Below are 23,018 nucleotides of genomic sequence, written 5' to 3' on the forward strand. Positions count from 1 at the left end.
CATCAGTGATTCAGCCTGTGTTTTCCCATGACAGTGATCACTGCCCCTTGCAGCACCACCTCTGGCTGCGAAGCCGACCTAGGATGTGGATCTGGTAGACAGTCCAGAAGATGCAGGTCCTCCTGTAGCACTGGTAGAGCATCCCTACCCGAAGACACTGGTGCCTGCCACAGGGGATTCACCTCCAGAAGTGCTGCCTGCTCTGTAGGCAGGCAGCGTATCCCTGGTGCTCCCAGCTGCATCCCTAGGAGTGAAGAATTTAGGGCCGGAGGTGGGGGCCATTCGTCCCAGAGCTCAGCCCCTCTGGGCACTGGTGGACGCTGCAGTAGGACTGCAGCGGGGTGTGGAGAGAGCCGCAGAGCTGCAAAGAGCATGGGAAACACAAGGGATGTGTGGGCAACTGGACCTCCACATGCCCCAGGAACACCTGGATCTAAACTTCAGCTGTAGAGTCAGGACAACCAGGACATAACACGTAAAGTAGAAAAATGAAAGCCCTGTTCCACTTTCAGTGGTAAAAATATCCTCAACTCCACCTTACACACGAGGAAGAGGCACACTGGGTACAAGCCCGTTGCAGCATCATGAAACCACATCAGAGAAACTCCAACTGGGATCACATCAAAAAAGGGACACTTAAAACATACTCCTTTTGATTTCTGCTGCTTCTGTAAAAGGCTGGTGGTTGTGTTGGGGCACTTACCTTATAATCACTCAATGCCTGCCTTCTTTTTTTTCTGATTAAGCCTATCTATGAAAGAAGGTATGATAGTTAATTCAGAATCCTTTCCCTAGAGTGCTCGGGGAAGTGTTTCTGGAAATGAGCTCTCTAGGACTCACCATTTCATCAAAGTCTATCTGACATAACTTTAGGCAAGTCAGTGGAGTTGTAGTGGTGAGGCACATGGGGTCATGGAGAGGAGGGGCAGGACTCCAGTGATGTCCTTTGTTTGCTGTCTTGGAGCAGTTTGGTCATCCATATGCAGGCAGGCAAGTCATAAAGGAAATCTCAATTCAAAAAAAGCACATTTCACCTTCTGTAGTCAGCAAAGAGTAATTACGTCGCTTGTACTCCTGTTAGCTTCCTTGCTTAGTGTCCTGACGTATGCATAAATTACAGCACCCTCACTTCTGTCTCGATGACTCAAGACCTTTAAAGTTTTTGCTCTTTTTCCAGTAAAGTGCATGGAGAACGAATGTGTTGCCACTTGGTTTTTAGTATTTCCCAAGAATACAGAAATGCCCTATTCCTCAATGGGACAAGACGTATCTGCTGATTAGAAGTCTTAACAATTAAGCAGAGATGGCAGGGTTGCCCAGAGAGTGTCATATAGATCCAGTCTTTGGCTGGTGTAAATTATGGAAGCCTTTTAAAGTCGGCTTATTCATGCTGATTTGTACCAAATTTGGCTGCTACCCAATGCTATTCGATGGGTGTTTTAAGATTCATAGAGAAGTCATCTCAGTCTCTTTGCATTTTTATAGCGTGTCTACCACAGAGGTGTGATGATAAAGCACAGTTTATACCTCTTCAAAATCGGCTGCAATAGGCTCATTATAGGAAAAAACTGAGGAATGTGCTTCGTTGCCTTTTTCAGGATCACTTTAGAAATCCTACAACTTTAGAGATTTGAGCAGATTAAAAAAAGAAGCCAATAAATTAGGAACATAAATCAACTACAAAGGACTGAAGTGTTTTGCCATTAAACTGATGAAAGCCAATGAGCGGAACAAAGAAATGAACCATGTAGAGGCAAGCTGGAGAGATATATGTTTTACAAAAGGGGGAATCCAGAGGGAAGGTCTTTCCTATCCGAAGCAATTATCATGATTCAGAACTGGAAGAGCTTTCTCGCCCCCTCATCGTTCTCCTGCGATAGGAAGCTATTTCCCAATCAAATACGAGGAGCACAAAACAGTCACAATCTTTAATGAAGAAAACCACAAGAAAGATTTGACAAGAAAAGAACAATCGAGCAGCCATAAATATTCATTAAGAGGGGTTTAAGTATCTCACAAATGTTACGGTGTTCCCACTGAAAATAGACGATCCTGTTGCTTTTTATGCAAGAGAAGAATAACTCAGGGAAATGACATAGAATTAGTGTTGCTTTCTCACCTCCAGACTCCCCCCCACCATCATTTCCAGATCTGCTAGGTTAATTTAGCAAGTGCTTTACTTTAAACCTGTGACCAGCCTCTCTGAACATCAGCGCTCCATGAATCAGGCAGGCGTTTCCTCAGCCGTTCAGCAGTACATCGCAAAGCTGCCCAAATCAAATCAAACGTGGGCTTGGGCACTGGGGCTTTAGCCTAACACAAGGAAGAGTTTATCTCCTGCCGGCTGAATATGCTTCCCAGGAGGACCTGACCCAGCTTCCATGGGCGATTCCTTCTGTATGGCTCAGAGACTCTCTTCTGCCCAAGAAAACAGCTTCAACGGGAAGGGATAAGAGCTCCTGTGGGTTTATAGGGAAGTTGCTGTAACCTAATAACAGCTGCAGTATTTTTTTCCCTTTCCTAATCTTTTTGCTTTAACAGGCAGCGTGATGCCATCCCATTCAGGGGCCTGGATTCCCATACAGCCCACATTCATTTCCAATGTGCAATTCTGTGGGAGGAAGACATCAACATGAAAAACATCAAAACAATCCTTTGCTTTGTTGCAAGGCTCAGCTTTACAGGCGCTAATCACCGCACGGAGATATGATATATGCATGCATCAGGAACTGAGCAAATCTAGAGAGCATGTGATGTTGTGTACTCTCATTAAGACTTCAAAGGTGCTAAAGAAATTTGGCGCCCAAAGGGTGGGACTAATTTCACCTAACTTTAACCGTCCAGAAGTGGGGCGCCTGGTCTAGTTGTCTGGTTGTCTAGACTGCCTCTGGTAGTCAGTAAGAAGAGAGGCAAGTACCTCCAGAGGTGGATTCCTCCCACCTGACTTAGCTGCCTATTTTAGGGTGCGATGACTCACCGTCTGGAGATGCCTATCTCTTTCCATTAACCATAGATGGAGTCTCAAAGATGAAATTAGAATACATGGCTAGTTTGATGGCTGAAGTAGGGAGGAAGGTGCACCCAGGCGCAGTGTTTGATGAATTTCATGAGGGACATCCTTTGAAAATCCCAGCCTTGACTTCTAACATAGAGCAGATGTAGGCTAATGAGAGGAAAAAATACATTACCAAATTGAATTCCCTTGGACAACTTTGGCTTTAGGATACAAGGGAATGAGGCCGCACTAATCAAATCAATTCTTTAACAGCTCGTGAATGACATGGACAAGAGCCTATGCAGTCCATGAAACTGTGTATATAAAAATACAGGTTATGACCCAATCTTACATCTATCAAATGCTGTTAGCACAGGTAGGTTATTGCCATTGTCCCATCTGAGTGCAATGAGTTTTCTATGGCTATGGATAATTACAGAGATGGAGCATGGCTCTTTGAGACTATCGCATAAAACATACTTTAAGAGCTAGTTCGGATTCATCTCCAGAGGCAACAAACAAATTAGTGAACTTCACATGTTCTTGTAATGAATTCCATTTTCAGCAGCACATTCAGGGAGAAGAATGCTGACAAAGGGAGAGATTGCAAGTTGTCAAAATGACTCATTCAACCCCTCACCAAAATATTTTCCTTTTTTGCTTCCTCAGTCCTTCCCCTCCTTTTTTTTGAGTCAAAAAGATGTAATTTTTGCTTCAGAGTACCCTCCCATTTCCCATGTCCATACTCACAATAACAAATTGTTGATTCCTGAGATCTCAGGCACCAACAGGCAAAACTCTCGTTGTTCCTTGGAAAGACCTAGAAGACATTAAGTGAGCCTTCTGCATAGCTGCCTTCTCCCTGGGATTCAGGAGCAACAACAGGGATTTGGCTAACACAGAAATTTTACCCAATACTGGGCAACTTATGCCCAAAATCTCTTACCTCTCAGGAAGCCAGTGGCTCTGGTGAGGCGTTTTGGAACTGGGGCTGCTGCAGCACGGTTGGTTCCTAGAGGTTTAATTGCAGTCTATGAGACGTTCCAGGTGTCTCCCACACAGCCGCCGTGTATAATGGGGTGCAGAAAGGGAGCAGTGGCACAGCAGCCTTCAGTCTGACTTCTGGTCCAAGTTTTCCTATATAGAGCTCGTAACAATTGGCTTTTGTACTCTTCTTTGGATTCAAATACGCATTTTCCTTCTGATAAATCTTTGTTTAGAACTTAAAGGATCTGGGAAGCTACAAGCTTTAGCTTGTATATTTGTTTTAACTGATATTGCCAATTGTGCTGGCAACCCGGTATGAACTAAAACACTATAAACAAAGGTGTAATCTGAAAGTCATGCTGTAAATATCTTGAATTATCCCATTTGTATAGGGCAAAAGTATCAGCTTAGGCAACTAATTTATACCACCAGCCCCTCAAACTCACATAAGTTGCAATTACACGTTCAATTAATAGCCTCGTGAACCTCGGTGCTGCAGTCACGTCCTATGGTTTTGGTGTGCATGTGTTCTTTTTAAGAACTTGATATTAGAAGGTTTAATGTCTTAAGGAGGTTTAACATTGTTTTTATGATTTGCACCACCTGATCCTAACTCTTGGAAAATGTTTTCGGAGGGGGTTAATGAGGATGAGGGAACACAGCTATGGGGTGTCTCCAGATACCATCATGTTGTATGTATAACAGGCAGACTTCTCCAAGCGTGGCTCCCCTTCAGTTAGGAAGGGCTGAGGGCATTTAGTTATTTGCACTATAATGTCTCTTTTTCTCCCAAACATTTTACTCTCAAAGAGCTGAAAGAGCCCTATTGTTCTGACTTTCCAAACGTCAGTTTGGAGAAGGCCCTGAGATGGTTGGCAGCTAGGTTCACTGTCTCACCTCCTTGGGCTGGTGATGAGGACAGAGCGAGAGAGATTCATCTTGCCAATGTGAGTCAAAGCCATCTCTGGTGTCCAGTCTAATCTACTCATTAAGACTTGCTCTGTTGATGGAGAAAGACCAGCGCCTGCAGAGAGTGAATCACCCCAGTTCCCCTAAGCACGGACCCAGGGGCTGTTGTCTCTCTCTTGGAGGTATATCTCCACTGAATGTCAAGGATGTGTCTGACAAACTCACCCCAAATTTTAGCGGCTGCTTCTTGAATGAAGTGGATCTCACCAGGCTGAAATGTGCTACTGTTCCTTTTTTGTTCCCTGTAGAGACTACCAGAAGATGAGTCAAAAAGGTCTCTGACATCCAGCTTGGTGGGAGCTCCGGTATAGCGAGGGCCAAAGATTCAACTGTGTCAAATGGACTTCAGGTTAAGAATTTGCAGCAGTACTCAAGTGAAAATGTCGCTGCCTGCACAGAACATAAACCTAGTAAGAAAACTGAAATACGCCTCAGTTCCTGGATGCAACCTGCTCTGGTTTGGTGGTGGTTCATGTGGTAAGAGGTCCGTGTGAGATGTTGCATGGGAACGGTTTTGGGGGGCATTTTGAGTCCTTGCATATGAATCCAGACCCATAACTCGGTGAATTTGCTGGTGTTTCAGGCACAGAAATGATCCATCTGTCACAACACAACTTCCACAGTGTTTTTCCATGGTTGACTTTCTTTTTTCTTTTGGTTACTTTTCCGCACCCAAACCAAGCCTGGTGAGAGAAAAAAGGAGAGATTGTGAAATTACCCCCACAAAGTGCAAGTCTGCAAAACATGCCATCACACACAAAAACCTATGAGACACAAAACCCCAAGCGACACACTGCAAACAAATCACAAAGAGTTTCTTCAAAAATGTTTGCTAAACTATAATTAGTGTAAGTTAGGGGAACACTTCAAACCGTAATATATTCTAAGCCAACTTGCAAACAGAGCACTTTTAGATTCCTTTTTATTTCCTCAGTAGTTAGTATTTGCTGGGCTGTTTTGCATTTTGAGCAGCACTTATTGCTGCCAGGCAAACCAAACCCTTAAGCACTTTAAATTAATATCCTGATCCTATCAAGGCCAGCTTCCCAAATGTATATAAGGGGTAGCATCACTGTGTCACTTCAGCGGGATCTCTGTTCCTCTCCTGCAGAAGAGCTTCCCCTAAACTTTCATATTCCACCTTCAAATAAGCCACGATGAGCAGACAGGCACCTACGGTGAGATCTGTCCTGGGACGAAGAGGCTTCAGTTCGGCTTCAGAGATTTGTGGTCGAAGCTACGCTGCCTCTGCCTGCCAACCTGTCCGATGCGGAGCTGGTGCCTATAGCAGCAGGAGCGTCTGCAACCTGGGTGGAAACAGGAGAATTTCCTATGTGAACGGGGTCTGTGGTACTGGATGTTTTGGAGAGTTCGGCTTTGGCGGTGTAGGCTTCGGTAATGTTGGAGGAAGGGTTGGTCTTTGTGGCCCCAGGGGATATAGCATTGTGAGAGGTTACCCCGATCGCAAGGCTGATGGCATCCAAGGTATCTGCATCGATGAACGGCTTCTGAAGCCCCTCTGTGTTGGGATCGACCCGCTGGAACATGAAATACGCTGTCAGGAGAAGGAACAGATCAAGACCCTCAACACCCAATTTGCCTGCTTCATCGACAAGGTGAGTGCAAATCTGCTCTGTACTTGCACTTCTTTTTGAGAAAAATAAACCACAACCAACCTCCTCTAAAGCCCCAGTCCAGCTCATGCCATGAATCACTGAGCCGGGTCCATGCAAAGGTCCAGATTCCCGCAGAGCCATGTTGGTTCAGAGCGAGATCTTCACTATTGGGGAAGGACTCATTTCAGCCATGTACCAGTCCTAGGATTTGATGGTGTTTGCATCACGGCCACGGTAGCACTGGACTTTCTTGCAGGTGTCTCCGCTCTGGACGGTCTCAGTTCAAGGCTGGATTTCTGATTGCAGCCTTGTTTTAGCTCAGCTGGAAGTTACAGCCCTGAAGGGCTCATCCTGCTGTCCTGCATTAGACCCTTTCCCCGCCTTTGTCTTTAAATATATCAACTGTTCCAAAAACATTCCTGAAGGTAAAGGAGGTTAATCTTGATTCAGGCACCTAAGCATTAGATATCTAAGTCTGAGCTGTCACCTTAGGCTCCCTTTGTAGAAAAAACAGAGACAAACAGGTTCCACCCTCTGGGGACTCAATCTCATCCTAAAATTCATCAGAGGCACCATCCAGAGGAGCTTTATTTCTATTCATTGGTGAGAAAGGCAGATTTACACAGGTGACATTTAGATTTCTAAATAATTTAGACGTGACTTTTAGATTTCTAAATAAGGGCAGATAATTTCATCTTCATCATGGCACATCACCTCTCACTTCCCAAAAATCCTATTCTTCCACTTGCAGTTTCACAATGAGAGCAGACAGTTAAACCAGGTGTCATCCCTTTATTTGAAGAATTGCTATTTTTTGGCCTGCAGGTCCGATTCCTGGAGCAGCAGAACAAAGTGCTGGAGACCAAGTGGGGCCTCCTGCAGCAATACGTCCTACCAAAGAAAGGGAAAAACCTTGAACTGTACTTTGAGAATTACATCTGCGACCTGCGGAAGCGCCTGGACTGCTTGCTATGCGAAAAGCAAAAACTGGGCAGCGAAGAGTGTGCCACAAGCCAGCTGGTGGAGGAGTTCAAGTGCAAGTAAGGACCTTCAGGTCTCCTCTAGCCATTGCATTTCACTTCTCCTCTGGTTCATCCCAGGCAACATCTCCCAGACATGTGGCACATCCCTTTTGGGGATGTCACATTCTTCTGTCTCACTTGCAAGCTCTTTGCATTGTTAATGTTGTTCATGAAGAAGCTTCTGATCTTGGGATGGTCTAATGTTCGGTCTCCAGACACTGATCTTACAGTGCCTGGTGGCAGTCTGTGAGCAAGCAAAGGTTGTTATTTATACCCGACGGTTAATGTCTGCGTGTCTGATAGTACTGCTTGGCTCAGCCCTTTTCTTCTCCTTTTCCAACAGATATGAAGAGGAAATCAACAGGCGTACAACCGTGGAGAATGAGTTTGTGGCACTCAAAAAGGTGAGAAGCTCAAAATACATGAATCATTATACCTATAATAGGTTTATTTGGTGTAAAGCTTGGCTGAAATAGTGTATTATTAGCAAATACCTGGCAAAAGTGTTATAATGAGCGGGACGGAGTCCTGTGAAGAGGCACAGGGTCAGAAAAAGAGGCAAATGCAAGTCGAAAGTAAAATAATGTATCCTCAAAGCTGACATCATCAGCACTACAGCAATACTTTTGTTACCCCAAGCACATTCTTGAAGCGTGACGGGAGGGTGTATTTGTAGAAGGGGGACAGAGTGGGAGAGGTCACACTGGAATACCCGGTGTCTAAGACGCCGGTTATTTTCTGTCCGTCTCTTCACATCCTTTATACTTGGACATCAGAAAAGCAGAAATCATTTGGACAATATTAAAAAATTATGTTTAAATACTCATTAGTCAATTCTGAGTTTGCAGCTACGTCCTAAGTAATAAATAAACTAATCCCTGTAAGTCACATTGGAATGGTTTTGTTTTCCTTTAGGAGACACCAGGGCATCTTGACTCACCCTCTCACACCTTTCTGCTCTTGAAATCTTGTTGAAACAGGTTTCTGTTTTATTGGCACTGCCTGTGTCTTCTGTGTGTATTTTATTATACTTCTGTGTATATCCAATGTTTTCAGCGAGATTGGGCTGGAACGTGTCTCCTCTCTTTCAGGATGCAGACTGTATCTTTTTGAATAAGGAAGAGCTGGAGGTGAAGGTGGATCTGTTAAGAAGGCAGTTGGAGTTGTTGAAATGCGTGTTTGAGGAGGTGAGTTTCTCTGGTCCGTCCCAGGAGTTTGGTGGTGCTGTCTCATCCTTCAGGTGCTCCAAATTTCTACAGCTTGAAACCCCTCTTGGACATGTCTCATTCCAAGTCCTGAATACTTGAAAGCATGGAAGTACAAGGTTGATATAATATTAACATGATTATGCTGGAAATAGGGTGGTTCCCCCTTTCTTAATGCAGCTCCAGGTATGAATTGGCTATGTCCTAACTCTGCCCCTGAGAGAAGAGATGCATCGGTCTAGTTCCTCCGGATTGCAGTTGTCTGATTAGAGCTAAAGAAGCTCCCAGCTTCATCCTGTCATTAACATCAGTGAAGCAGCTGAAGATGACAGGATACCAAGGGTTAAGTCACTCAAATTCCTTGCCCTTGATGTGGGCAGAATTGCTGCAGGTCAGCATGTAGGTCAGCAGCTGACATGTGGCAACTCATCCAGCAAGGAGGATTTTCTGCTGAGCCAACCTGAGGGACATTTCTTGACTTGTTATATCCACCAGCTGAGCAGTGTGGCTCTTTGTCCCAACCCTTCCTTCACTACAAAGTCTGTGAATTGCTAACAGCTGACTAAGCCGTTCCCCAACTTGTAGGAACGGGCTCAGGTAGATCGCCAGCTATGCGACACTTCGGTCATCGTGAAAATGGACAACAACCGAGACCTGGACATGGAAAGCATCATCAAGAATGTTGAATGCTGGTACCAAGAAATAGCTCAGAAGAGCAAAGAAGAAGTCGATGCTTTCTACCAAACCAGGGTGAGTAAGAAGCAAGCTAGGTGTCTGCCTGGCTGCAGGTCAAAAACAACCTGGCTAACAGGCTGCAGGTCAAAAAAAGACGATTGTGTTGTTTCTTGGTTCCAGTTTCAGGAGCTTCAGGATAAGAGAGGCAAGTATTGCGATGATCTGCAAAGCAACAAATGCGAGATTTCGGAGCTAACTCGGATGATACAGAAGCTGCAGTGCGAACTGGAGAATGTGAAGAAGCAGGTAGGAGAGGCCCAGAGGCGATGTTTCCAGAAAGGGCAATATCTTGGAGTACAGCTCAGATATGGGGGAAGATGACGCATTGGCCTTTAGTAGACTTAAGACCTGCTCTAGGCTGTAGTTGGCAAGTGTATAGTTGAAAAGTGGGTAGAGAGAAGGGACACTGGTGTTTTTTTAATCTGTTTCCAATTGGAACAGTGGATTACTCCAAAACCAGAATGCCCAGGAATTAGGAAACAAAGCCTTGAAGACACCTGCACTGTTATCCTCCCCTCTGACAGGTCTCCTGCCTGCAAACCTCCATTTGTGATGTTGAGCAGCGTGGGGATTGTGCCCTGAAAGATGCTCGGGAGAAGCACGTTGAGCTGCAGAATGCCCTCCAGAAGGCCAAGGATGAGCTGGCTTGCATGCTGCGGGACTACCAGGAGCTGCTGAATGTCAAACTGGCCCTGGATATTGAGATTGCAACATATAAGACTCTCCTGGAGGGTGAAGAGAACAGGTGGGTGACAGAGACCTTGTCCCTTTTCTCCTCTATATCAGAGGCCAGAATGATTCCAGCTCCCAAGTGAGTTTTGCAGCTCCAGGATCCTTCCAGGCTCATGGAAAGTGGGGCTGGAGGCCATACAGGCCACCCTTATGCCAGCAAAAACAGTTCCTGTCCTAGGGATAGTCAGACGTGTTACAACAAGGGATTAAGTGGGCTGGATATATGGCTGGAAGTTATGAGTAACGTCAGGTTTCTAGATGTGCGTGCAACTGGTTAACAGGATAACGTGCATTTCTCTTCTCTCCCCTAACAGGATATGTGTGGGGAACCCGGTGAGCGTGTGTAAGTAGCCTGAAGATTTTCAACCGTGAGGGTTTCTCATTTTAGGAAAGGTGGTTTATGGAGTAGCATTATTTGTCTGCCCCATCTCCCTCTGCCTCCCTTTTCCATTTCAGCCCAGGCTGATGTTGAAGGTTTAGTCCCAGAAATCTCAAATACCTCTGAATTTTAAAAAAATCAGCTTTTGGATGGAGGGGGGTAGGTCGAATTCGTGACCCTTTTCTGCTCTTGGAGGCAACAGTGAGTTGTCCTGGTGAACCTGCCAAGCAATGCACCGGTGTGCATTGAACCTGGGAAAGAATACGCCACCAGCCAGATGAGCAGTGTGGGAACTGGGAGGATCTGTGAGGGGATGTGCTGGGACATGGGGGAGGAGTTGGAAGGAGCAGGGGCTCAGATACGTTGGACAAATCTAGAGGAAATCAGGTTTGGTCGGTTCTGTCACTCATGAAACAACTTGCCTTGTGAGACTCTTCCAGTTTTCCTCTGTAAATAATTAATCCTGTGGGCTGTCTTGCAGCTGTGGTCAGCAGTGGCTACAATATCGCCGATGACTGCGCGATGCTGGCTGCAAACGGGGCTGTGTGTGGCTACAGCTCCCTGGGGAGACGGTCCGGACGACACAGCTCCCAGACTGGAGCATTCAGCTCCCGGAGTGCTGGGATCCACCCCAAGAGAGTCATTAGCTCGGTGGCCAAGCAGTGTGTCCCAGAGGTGTATTGCCAAGCCGGAGGGGTCAGCTGCAAAAATGGAGGATTCAGCTCCCGGAGTGGGGGGTACCCAGCCCGCACCGTCATCAGCACGGGAAACGGGGGCTTGAATGCTAGGATGGGGGCTTGCCAAGCTGGTGGGGTGGTCAGCTTCGGGAACCAAGGCTGCGTCATCAGGCAGCTGGGGGGCTCTCCCGTTGTCGTTGCAAACAGCCCTGAAGTTGTGGCGTGCAACAACGGCATGGTGGGGAACTACGGGGTTGTCAGAGACCCGTGCGTTGTTCCGTAGGGCCATCAGCTGGGGAGGTGGCACAGCCAGCAGCGTCGGAGGGCAACGCTCAGATGCGCAGTTCCTCCAACTGAGATGATGCAGGATAGTTTCTCTGTCCACTAGTAGCAACATTGGTCACCAAGCCCATTCCCACATTTATTAGCATCAGTTATATACCCCACCAAGTTATGTTTTCAGAGTCCCCAACCCTAAAGACACATCTAGCAAGCTTCTCCAGTAGGTGCTCAACACAGTATTATTTCTCTGAGTTTATACTGTCTAGATTATCACAGCTTTAAGGGTTTGCTTGTTGCACTGCCTTCTCTCTCTGGCTTTTCCCATAACGAGCAGATTCATCAACAATGTTCTTCCTTACAAGACACCTCTTTTTCTTCCAGCTCTTCCCAAAGCATTTCAGAAAAGAGAGTGATGATTTAACTTTCCCAGGAGGCACTGCAAAGAGCACGCTCCCCCCCCCCCTTTTCTTTTTGTCAAAGAAGAAACCCTGAGCTGCAAATTTGAGCTTAAATTTTAAACAAGGCAATTTCAGCCTTCAAAACACCTGCTAGTTACACTGCAGCCATAGGCTTTTTGTGGAATTTGCTTACAGATGAATACGTAGTACTTTCATTTGCTTCTGCATGTTAGGGATGGCTAGTTCAAAGCGTGCTGATTTTTAGAAGAGCTCCCCCCCCCCGTCCCCACCCCCAAAATGCCAAGGGAAGTTATTGGTGCGTAAATCTTCTGAGTTGACATCTTGTACTCACATAACCAGAGCTTCTTTCATTGACCGCTCAAACTTCCCAGCTTTTCACTGCGCCTTCAATAAACTGCATTGAAAGTACATGGTTTGTCTCCGAATTTTTCCATAGACGGTATTTAAAGAAATTAAAAAATGGGTGAAGAAGGGCTCTCTCACAGTCTATGGGGGGAAGAAAGGACCAAACAGATCTTTTGGTTCTCTTTAGGCAGTTTGGAGCATGGTGGGACTCAGATGCCGGGAGAGTCCGATGGGGTTTATTCTGTTTGATTTACCTCCTTATATCGCACCACCTATAAGATATTTTATAGCGCAAGTAACAACTGATGTCAAAGATTGCCAGAAGCCCCCAAAATAGTTTTAAGCACTGTAAGATGTCCTCTACGACAAGTTTGCCAGCCTGTAGCTTCATTTGTCGCTGCAACCTCAGAACAACCTATTTGTGTGGCCCTTCCATGTCACAGCAGTTGAATGAAGATAGACGCTAACGCTGACCTTCTGGGCTCAACGGGCTTGTGATCAGGGCCGTGTTCTGCCGGAGTCATATGTATTTCAGACATAAAAACCTTTGCTTCAGTGACATTAAGGCTGATGAAGTGTGACATTTACCCTGCATGACTTAAAAGGCAAAGGGATAAGTTATGGGATCTCATGGTCATAACGAGGTGGGATCGACTTTGCCTTAGTTTTGAAGTTTCCCATGTAGAGCTCAACATGTGAGCTGGTTTCTGGGGGCTCATTTCACATCAAGAAACCAACATTTCCATGGGTTGATTCATCTGACCAAACACAGGCGTCTAATTTAGCACCAAATGCATCAAGCTCTCGACTCTACTCACTGCATCAATTAGACCTCTCCCGGCTTTGCAGGCAGCCTGGGGCAGGGATATTAGCGCAAATGGAGACATCACCCTGCGAGACGCCTGCATGCACTCAGACAAATACACCCTGCCTGTCATCCGCTGGATTTGCAGACGCTGTTATCAGAGTGAATTTCTCCCTGTCTCCAGCACATGAAGAATTACAGGTCACACGGCACCACTAATCTCCCCGCTCTCAGAGGGCAAAACTCTAATTGCAACCTAAGAAAAGTGAATATTAAAGACTGACAAAAGGAAGAAGATAAACACCTTTGGGGAAGGGCATGAGATGTAATTTCTATGCTAAGAGTAGAAACTGTCTCATCTAACTTTGACCATCTGTGTGTCAGACTCCGGTGAGGTGAGGTAGACAGTCCTGCACTCGAGCCCCTCTCTCAAATGAGGAAACCCAGTTCAGCAGTTTATCTAACTTTTAAGTGGCTACAATTAGATGAGATGGAGCCCATCTAGGTGGGTAATTTTGCATCTGAGCTTAATGCATTCACCACTTGCAAATGTAATTTGGAAAGAAGGCGAGCCCGATGCCTGGAGTCCCTGCTGAGCCATTAGGCAGCTCCAGTTAATTGCCTGAACGTCACCGATTCCCTGTACGGTTTCAAGACGTCACTCTGGGCCACAGCCAGGCGGTGTGCACAGGATGACTGTCCAGGAACCACCGTAGCTCCAAGTTTGGGTCTTCCTTGTGGCTATGAGGAAGCATGGCCATCCCTTTGCAATCCATAGCCGGAACGACTCGGCTTGGCTTTGTTTCAGAGGCCACTTTTCATAAGGTTTTTGCTGTTGTTAAAAAAGACAGTTGCTTGGGAAAGAGGAGGTGGAGAAAGCCACAGCTTTGGGACCTGGGGTTAGTCCTCGCCAGCTGCTGCTGGTTGACTCGACCAGTTGGTCTTCCCATCGCTTGCTCTCCCTCCGTGGCCCGGTGAAACAGGAACTGGCTTTGCGTGACGTTCCCAGCCTCGAAGGGGTGAAAGCCCAGCAAGCCCTAGGTTTTCCAGAGCTTTCCCCTCCTGATCATTAGAGTCGGGACACCGAGGTGTCCCCAGATAAGAGAAGACACAAGCCTGGGCTGTCGGTTGCGGTGCCTCATTCTCTTGCTTCGGGGATGAACTGCAGACAGGAGTCTAAAATAGCTTCCTAACATTAGCAAGGGTGACTTCTCCCATCCCAACCGAGGAAGCAGTAGGCGACTGCCTAATTTCAGTGGGAGAATAATTATCTTTTAGTGGACTGAATAATAGAGAGAAGAAAGGAAGATGATACTACCTCTTCCAAAACAAGGGCAGCTCCTTCCCTCCTCATGTTTGAGCCAACACCCAAATATTCTTAGCTATAATTTTAGCAAACCAAGGAGGAAAATGAAGGCTGCATTTATTTGTCTCTATGGCTACAGCTGAATGGGCTAGCTCTTAAGGTTTTGTCACAGTAGCAAAAGGAAAAGGTTCATCTCAAATGGTTTTCAAACTATTCATTAAAGCTTGTATTACAAGATCAGGAACATTTCCTGATAAGTGATTGCTATTTTTCCTTCCTACATTTTTTTTTTTTTTTTAATCTTGAGGATTGTTGACTATTTTTTTGCTCTTCTTTCTAATAGCAATTATCTTAAACAAACAGTTGTTTTAAGCTGGGGAACTGGATTTTCTGTCAGTTAAAAATAACCAGAGAAAACCTTTTGATAATTGAGAAATGTTTCATTCAGTTCTTTTAGTAAAAAAATACTAATAATTTAAAAATACCATTCCAGAAATTTTATTCTACGAAATGTTTTAGTTTTGATGTTTTGGCTGTCCAATACAAGCGCTCCAAGCCAAAGCCTACCGTGGTCAAGGAGATGAAGAAGAAAGTGGGAAGAAGCAAAGCCATGGAGGCTAGGTGCATGGTCCAGGTCTCCCCCATCACCCACGGGGACAGATGGGCAACTCGGAGGGTGCCCCCTCCGAAACCCAAGCATGTCTTGGGTGTGTTGCAAAAAGAGCAGTACGAAGACAGGGGTGATTGTACGCCTGTGTCAGGCAACCTCCTGCAAATATGTCACCACCCTTTATATCCAGCATTTTCCATTTCAACCATCCTGTCCAGGGTGGAATGCTTCTGCCACAAATTCATCTTCCAAAAAGACAGCCTTATCACACTGACCTACTCACTTAATTTATAGACTAGAAAGGGTGACTCACCTTCTCCTAAAGCATCTCTCGGCACTAAATACACCAAGACAAGAATGCGGGAAGAGGAGGAAGAGGCGGGACTCTTACAGGAACAGAGAGAAAGTCATCTCCACGAAAGTCATCTCCACAGCGTGTCCCTGCAGTATGAGGCAGAAGAGATGGCACAACCACAGCAATCAACTCAAAGAACACACTTCACAGTAAATATTTGAACTGGTAATTAACTCGAGTGGAACACATTAAACAAGGAAGCGTTCTCCGAGCCAAGATTGCCATTTAAGCTTTTTTACTTGCTCATTATTCTCTGTGTGTGTGATAGTTACTATAATGTTTTTTCATGTCAAAAGCAGATACCAATTACCACTAGCCAAACAAAACCATGCAGGCTCAAAGACGTTTGTCTCATCCAACCATGCCCAACATAAGGGATATTTTCAAAGTCTGCCACTAGACGGGCTCTTTCCCTTCCTGCTCTGCCCCTTCCCTGCAGGGAAGGTGCTTTTTTCTTCTCTCCCGACCTGGAACGAGCTAAGGATGCAACCTCGGCAGTCTAGCATTGGACAATGGATCTTTGCTTTTGTCTTTTCTGCTGCTTCTGAGCTAAAAAGGCCTCAGACTCATCCAGCCTTTGAATCAGTAGCAACAGCAAGAAATCTGAACAGGTTTGCTGGAACAAGAATCCCCTTTGGTCTCTGTGCAAATCTATGGAGACCTTGGTGATGGACCACACACAGGATTCAGCGAGGGTGGCACAAGACGTGCAAGTACGTACCATAGATTTGGCTTTAGAGATCTCAGAGATTGCAGGAACCCCAGTGAGTGCAGAAGGTCCGGAGTTTATAGCAGCAGAGGAGCTTGCAGGTTGAATTATGGTGATGGTGATCCTGGGCCCACTCATTCTGCAAGCAGTGAAAACAGCCAAAGCATCAGCATAGATGAAAGCTCCCAGGAATGGTACAGCTCTGGGGCTAAATCATCTGGGACTAGGAAGTACATAGATAAAGAAATCTCAGGAGCAAATCTGCCTACTTGCTGATAAGGTAGGAGAAGGAATTTTGCTTTATTCTGCAGTGATTTCCTTACAGAGCCAAACTGGGAAGTCCCCAGCCACATCAGAAAGATATGGTTTGGAATATCCCACTTAAAAAAAAAAATAAATCAAATTGTTTAATTTCAGTTTTTTATCCTAGGCGTTAAAAAAAAAAGTTTACTAGGTCAGAATTTCCTGGAGGACAGAAGTTGCATTTTTGTGGTCTGACAAAGCAGATGTAGATTTATTGCATTTTTTTACCATTACTCAGGGAATCATTATCAGGTATCATTTGCCCTTTTTTTTTTTTTTTTTTTTTTTCCTTCAGATATCCAATTTTCAAGCTACGTATCCAGCACCCAGAAAGCACAGTGGTTTCATTTCCCCTTTCTGACCCCTGGACCAAATGAGATTGCCTAGCCGTCTTCCTGATACGTTGCTTTCTGTTCTTTAATGAACACGCCATTTACTGGAATCATTACTGTATTATCATTACCTCTAGCACACCGGGTAGGCAGCCAAGCGCGGTGTCTTGTGGCTGCACAGATGGGAAATCCCAGGCTGTATTTTCAGCCCTGCATCTGCAGCCCGAGGAAGCGGATAGACACTTTGCACGGCAGGTGGGAACAAACGATACCCAAAGAGCCTGCCACAAAGCAGATTGTGGATAAATACAGGTAAGAAATTAGCCAGTAATTAGTTCCTCTTGCGAACACTCATTCCTTGCAGCCAGACGGCTCCACAATCCACATTATATTCAAAAGCAAGCTGTTTCTTGTGATGTGGTCAACATTACTAACGGGAGGGAGAAGGAAGCTTTTAGTCAGAGATCTCACTTGAAAAGGGATGGATCAGGGTAGGAGCAAGATATTCTGGGCTTGTGGACCAGGCTCAGCTTGTGGGTGGAGGATTCTCCACCTCCTTGGGTACAAGCAATATAGGATCGTGCTGGCTCTTTCTCACCTCTGTTTAATAAAACTTCTTTCCTTTTAAGGTGATTTTAATGGAAAACCATCAGTCTTCTTTGGATGCTTCAACTCAGCTGCACCAGAACAAAGTGAATTTTGGACCTTTCTGTTTGGTGGCCAAGCCAAACATCTGGGTAAATTCTGACCTGGCTGCCCCCAAGAGTTTTTTCCTGCCTTTGGTCAGGATTTCAGAGTTTCCCTTCTACATCAATAAAACCTTTTCAGGAGGTCTACTCTTCTCAAAACACCGGCAGATTTAACTTTCCTTCTCCACTTTTTCTAGGCTTGTGTCATTGAGGTGGCTCGAGGAAACTCCTAACCGCAGACAACATGATCTGCAAGTCTGCTTAGAATAAATGAAGGGAGCCCAAACCCAAACCAGCCATGCAAACCAACTGGCTAGTTGAGTGTCTGCTTGCAGCTGGTCCTGCATCAGCTCCCAAGGAGCTGGACGGTGCACGCCATGCCATGACAGCCATGGGGCAGGGCAGATTTGTTGAGGCAGGAGCTGGAATTGCTGAGATGTGTGTTTGAAGAGGTAGCAATTCCTCCCTTTCTGTCCGCAGGGAAATGCAGGTTATGGTTTTTTTCCTGGAAACACCCTCATCTTTAGCACAGCCCAGTTTAGTGCAAGCAGAGTTGGGTTTCGGAGCTGGATCGTCTACTTATCTGACAAATCTACTAATAGGGCTTATGTGCCAGTTGCATATGGGAACAAAAACGTCACTGATATTCTTCAGGGTTCAGGTGTTACCCGCGTGGGGAATCCTCTGTCTATACCCAATGCTCGTTGGCCATGGTCCAGTTCAGTAGGTGGATTTATCCTTTTTCAGGATTAAAGGAGGCTTGGTATATTCCAACGATGAATCACTCCAGGTCAGATTTTAGCTGCAGGATGAAGACTCTCATTATACAATTAGTTCTGTGTTTCCCCAAAAGTGATGCAAATGAGGGGGAATCGCTCCGGACTGCAACTTTTTTTCAACCTTTAGGCACAAGCTTTGCAACACCACCATCACTGTGAAAATGGACAACCGATGGCAGATGGGCACCGGCAGAAACCCCAACACTGAACAGAGCTCAGAGCAGACATCAAGGCTTCGGGCCATAAACGAAGGACGCATCAGCTACTGAATACCATCGCACAAGTGCCACCCCCAGCTCTGGAGGAGCCCAGATGTTGACCTAGGACAGGGTGTTAAACAGGATCTCTGCTAGCTTGCTTGAAATGGGCTATTTTGTACAACAGAAATTAAATTAACAATGTTATTATGTGAAGAAAGCAAGCAGGTGGAAGGGTAAAGCATAAAAACCTTTTCTGTTTTAAGGTGCTCTTTCAGTTCTGGGGTCAAGGAAAGAGGATTCAGTGTAACTGAGAAACAGGGTCTGAACACTCAGCGTCCGAGACCTCTGGCGTTGGAGCTGAGACCATGAGCTTGCCCAGCCACACTCTGCTTGTGACAGTGATGAAGGGTTTGGGTGGGAAGGAGGTGCTAAACCTCTGCGGAGCAACTGGCAATTATGCCAAACCCAGTAGCAATCTCATAAGCAACTGGTTCTCTTTATCATATACTCTTGGAGTAACTTGAAAGAAGTCACTCAAAGGGAGTATGACGCTTTGGGGACAGTGCGCCTTGGGTGTTTGTCCGTCCTTAATTGAAATGAGGACAATGAGGCCACCGCTGTCATGCTCAGTAATTAAAGGGAAAGTAAAGCCACTCGTCCGTCCTTTGACAGGTAGCCTGTCTGCAGACGGATATTTGCGATGCTGAGCAGCGTGGTGACAGCATTTGCAAAAATGCCTGGGAGAAAAAACACGGAATGCTCTCTACGTTAAGCCAAGGAGGAGCTGGAAGCCCAAGTGTGCAATTATTAGGATGTCTTGAACACCAAGCTGGCTTTTGGTCATTGAGATTTCCACATGCATTTCCACATGCATCCATTTCTGGATGGAGAACAAGAGAGGCAGGTGCTTAACACTCCCTGGTATCACACGCAGAGCCCAGCAGGTGGATTACCCCATAGGATATTCACGGAGAAAAGCAACCACATAATAACAAGAACAAAGAGAATAACAAGGCAACACACCGATGCATGGATGTTGCTTCAAGTAATTACACCGGAGTTCCCCAAATTAATCTCCTCAGCGTGTGCATCCCCACTGAGTGGAGGAGGAAGACGGGTGCCTGATTCACTCGGGGTCACCTGGGTGCAAAGTTAAGAGCAGCTGTTAAATGAAATAATGAATTTCTAGGATCCCACTCAGCGCAGTTTCTTCTGAAAGTTGCAGATTTGCCTAATAACGTATTTCCTTTTATCCTCCAACAGAGCGTGGCCAGGGAGTCCTGTTGGCACAGCTATGAAAAATGTATGATTCACAGGAAGATTTTCTCTTTTCCATTTCTCTGTGCCGTTTCTGGCTTTCTTTTCCAGTTACTGAGCGCTGGGTTTTCTGGCAGCGCAGGTTCCCAAGTCTGGTGCAATGGACGGTGATAGTGGCCCAGCCGGATTTCAAACTCAGTATGGGCACATCTCTGGCCACGGAAGAAAAATTTTCCTAAAATAGGAGATTTAGATTGAAAAGTGAAGGAATCCACCTCAGAAACGCAGTGAAATCAAAGCGTGACTTTGCATCTCTGAAGGCATAGCGATCTTGCACGCTGGAGGACATAGCTGCGGCAGAGAAGCGTTTAGCTTTGGGAGGAAGGATTACCAGTCCGGAGGTATAATCATTACCGTTGCTTGCCTTTATCTCCCTGAGCGTGTGGTTTGCTAGCAATTCAGAGAGTTAATCTCTGGAAATGGAGGTTACAACCCTGTAGGCTTGCTGAGCTGGGGAAATGAAGACTGTGGTGCCCAATGTTTCAGCTGGCTGCTCTCCAGGGCAGATAGCACCGGGGCTTTAGGTAACTTTGGAGCAGGTGTTTCCGAGTATTAGGGCTGTGATGAATAGAAGTTGGCTGCAAATTCCTCTAGGACAAATACTGCTCTTTATCTCTAGTTAACCCAGTGGAGACAACCATAGTACAGAGCTTACGCACCAAGCCACCACCTCTGGAGTGACACATCACAAGTTTTTTGCATGTTGGTGGCAAAATGAATCACAAAAGTGACTCCAACCATTCATTAAGATAATAGGTATGTCCTCTAGAAGCTATACCTTCTGTAATCTCCTTAATCTGAGTGTCCATCTGGCAAGCTTAATGAATAGCTGCCCATAAACACAGCATTGTTATTTCTCCTGGTTTGTATTTGTCCTTTTATTTTGCTGAGGCTGGTAGCCACGTACAGATACCACCTCTGCTCTTGGATCGCGCCCCCGTGGCCCTGCCAAGCGTGACTCCTTGTCTCCAGGTTCTCCTACGCTGGTGACTTTAGAAAACAATCTTTTGCTTGATGATACCAAGCTCTCTCATTAACTATTCATGGAGCCCCTGCCTCTAGCTTCAACTTGGTGACTAGTTTGTAGGTAGCAGAATTCAGGTAAGAGGACTCCCACGCTAGAAGTGTTTTTATTCTTTTATGTTATCTCGCCTGCCAAGTCATTTTTACAAGGCCAGCAACAGGGTTTGCTCTCTGCTGAACACGTCTCCTTGTCCCTCTCTGCAGAGTGATGCTTTTTAATTCAAGACGGCACACAGAGATTGTATTGCTGATAAAAGCTTTGTGTTCTCTGCTCTGCTGCCAATAAACTGCACACAATGTTTGTGCATTGTCTCTACTTCACTTTTTTTTTTTAAAGAAACCTGTTTATAAGTTTGCGAAATTAACTCTATTACCTTAACCACACGCACTGAACAGCTACTTTCTATGGTCTTTATTATATATACTCACGTGCACGCACACACATAGATTTACAGACCTATCGATGGGAACTAGTTGAAATTCAGTGGCTGAATTTCCCTCCTCCCACACTCTCCTTTTTCACTCAGCTGCTGGAGGGCATCTCTGGAGTCCCTGGTTGGCTTTGTGCATGAAGGAACATGTTTTCTGGCTAAAAAAGTCTGTATCAGGGAAGAGACGAGACAACTGTCCCGTGAAACAGTGCAGCAGTATTTCCAGCCTCAAAATCTGATGTGCTTCTCATGGCTGCTTTTTACAAGGATTGCCCACCTTTCCCCAGAAAAACACTTTCAGTGCGAACCTCGTGCCCTTCCCTTGGCATGCGGTTGCTCTGCCTCTGCAGTGGCAATTCCCAATGCTTAGTCCTGGCTGTTGTGCTTTCATCATGACACTGCCATACCAATTCCACCCCATTACTCAGAGCCCTAATAGTCCATCGGGCCCCGAGCGTTAGCACAAAGTTGGTTAGATGACGCAAAAGTGCCTTACAAATTCCTATGCAAAAGAGGAACGTTACAAAGGAAGGGGGTGGACACTCGGGGTGTTTGGTACGAAACCTATTTGTCTCTTGCAAAATGGTAAATAAGAGCTATGAAGGAGAGTTTCTCGGCTTAGGTCACCTGGTAACACCATCGAAAGGGAGATTTTAAAAATCCAAACAGGCTGCCTTGTGCTGCTGCTGGCACCCTGCCGACTGCAGTCAAACATCCAGCAGTCGCAGAAGCTCTGTCTGAAAGATGCACGCAGCTCTGCATCCAACGCCCAGGTTTTCCACCACATGAATAAAGAACTGCCCAGAATATGACAAAGTTGCCCTGAACGAAGCACCTGGATTTGCTGGCAGGGCACCAAGCGTGGCCAGTGCATCACAGTGGACACAGGCAGGGCAGTCATCCAGCTCTGGCTAGCAGGTAGCTCTCCATGTTCCTTGCATGAGACATCGCCTTTGGGAGCTATACTCTCTTCTGCTTAGCTACTGCCATGATAACCCAATATCTTCTCACCAATACTGGTGACGTGACTGACATTGGTCACCTACAGTTCACTGTTGTCCAGCAGAAAGACTGCAGAAAGAGGGTAAAGGTTTTGGCAAGGTCTTATCCGGATGCACTGCAAATTCAGATGATGCATATGGGCAGTGACCACCGATGCTCTGGGCACAGCCTGGAAGGAACCTCAGGAATTATCTTGTCCATCTTTCTGCCCCAAAGCAGCACAAAAGCTATGTAATGGCCAGGGACAAGCCAGGCTGAGGGCGAACAGTTGCTGTGGAGCAAGGTTATGGGGCGGAAAGCAAGGTGCCCAGTGGCGATGGAAGGAGCCTAGACCATCATCTCTACCCCGCTGCCCACAAATCCACCACCTGCTTTGATGTGGGAGCAGAATCAAGTTGCAGTTAAGAGACCGGGAACGGCCACCTTTGGAGGGCTGGACCCGCGAAACTAAAGGCAGATGTCCCAGGGGCCTCATTAGCCATTTTAATGGTGACTTCGCGGTCCCTTTCACAAGGAGCCACAAAAACTGCCCAGCCTGCAGGGAGGGAGGGAGAGCACCAGCACGGCCAAGCCCTGCCAACCCTGCTTTCTCAGGAGAGGGTCTTAAAAAGCGGTTTTCTCTCTGGGAGAAAGCTGGCTTGGATGGCTGGGTCGTTACAGCTGGAATCATAACAGGAGACTGGAAAAACCCCTAGGCTCTCCCTATCTGCACGGATGGCTTAACAGGTCCCAATTTAGTAAGGTGCTTAAGCAGAATTAATTTATCGTAATGCACCTGGGTACATGTAAATCTC

General features: G+C 46.0%; 1 protein-coding gene across 1 annotated transcript; it reads left to right on the top strand.

Annotated features, from left to right (window-relative positions):
• Positions 1–6,108: 6,108 nt before the first annotated feature.
• On the top strand, positions 6,109–11,600 carry LOC309600246 (keratin, type II cytoskeletal 4-like; the record flags this gene model as incomplete). The annotated part of the gene is made up of 9 exons (XM_082332384.1): positions 6,109–6,567; positions 7,393–7,607; positions 7,933–7,993; positions 8,681–8,776; positions 9,380–9,544; positions 9,650–9,775; positions 10,054–10,274; positions 10,576–10,604; positions 11,122–11,600. The coding sequence occupies 9 exons, from the start codon at positions 6,109–6,111 to the stop codon at positions 11,598–11,600; spliced, it is 1,851 nt and encodes a 616-aa protein (XP_082188510.1).
• Positions 11,601–23,018: the final 11,418 nt, after the last annotated feature.

Source organism: Platalea leucorodia (genome assembly GCF_965183815.1).
Source record: "Platalea leucorodia genome assembly, chromosome: 23".
Taxonomy (NCBI): Eukaryota; Metazoa; Chordata; class Aves; order Pelecaniformes; family Threskiornithidae; genus Platalea; species Platalea leucorodia.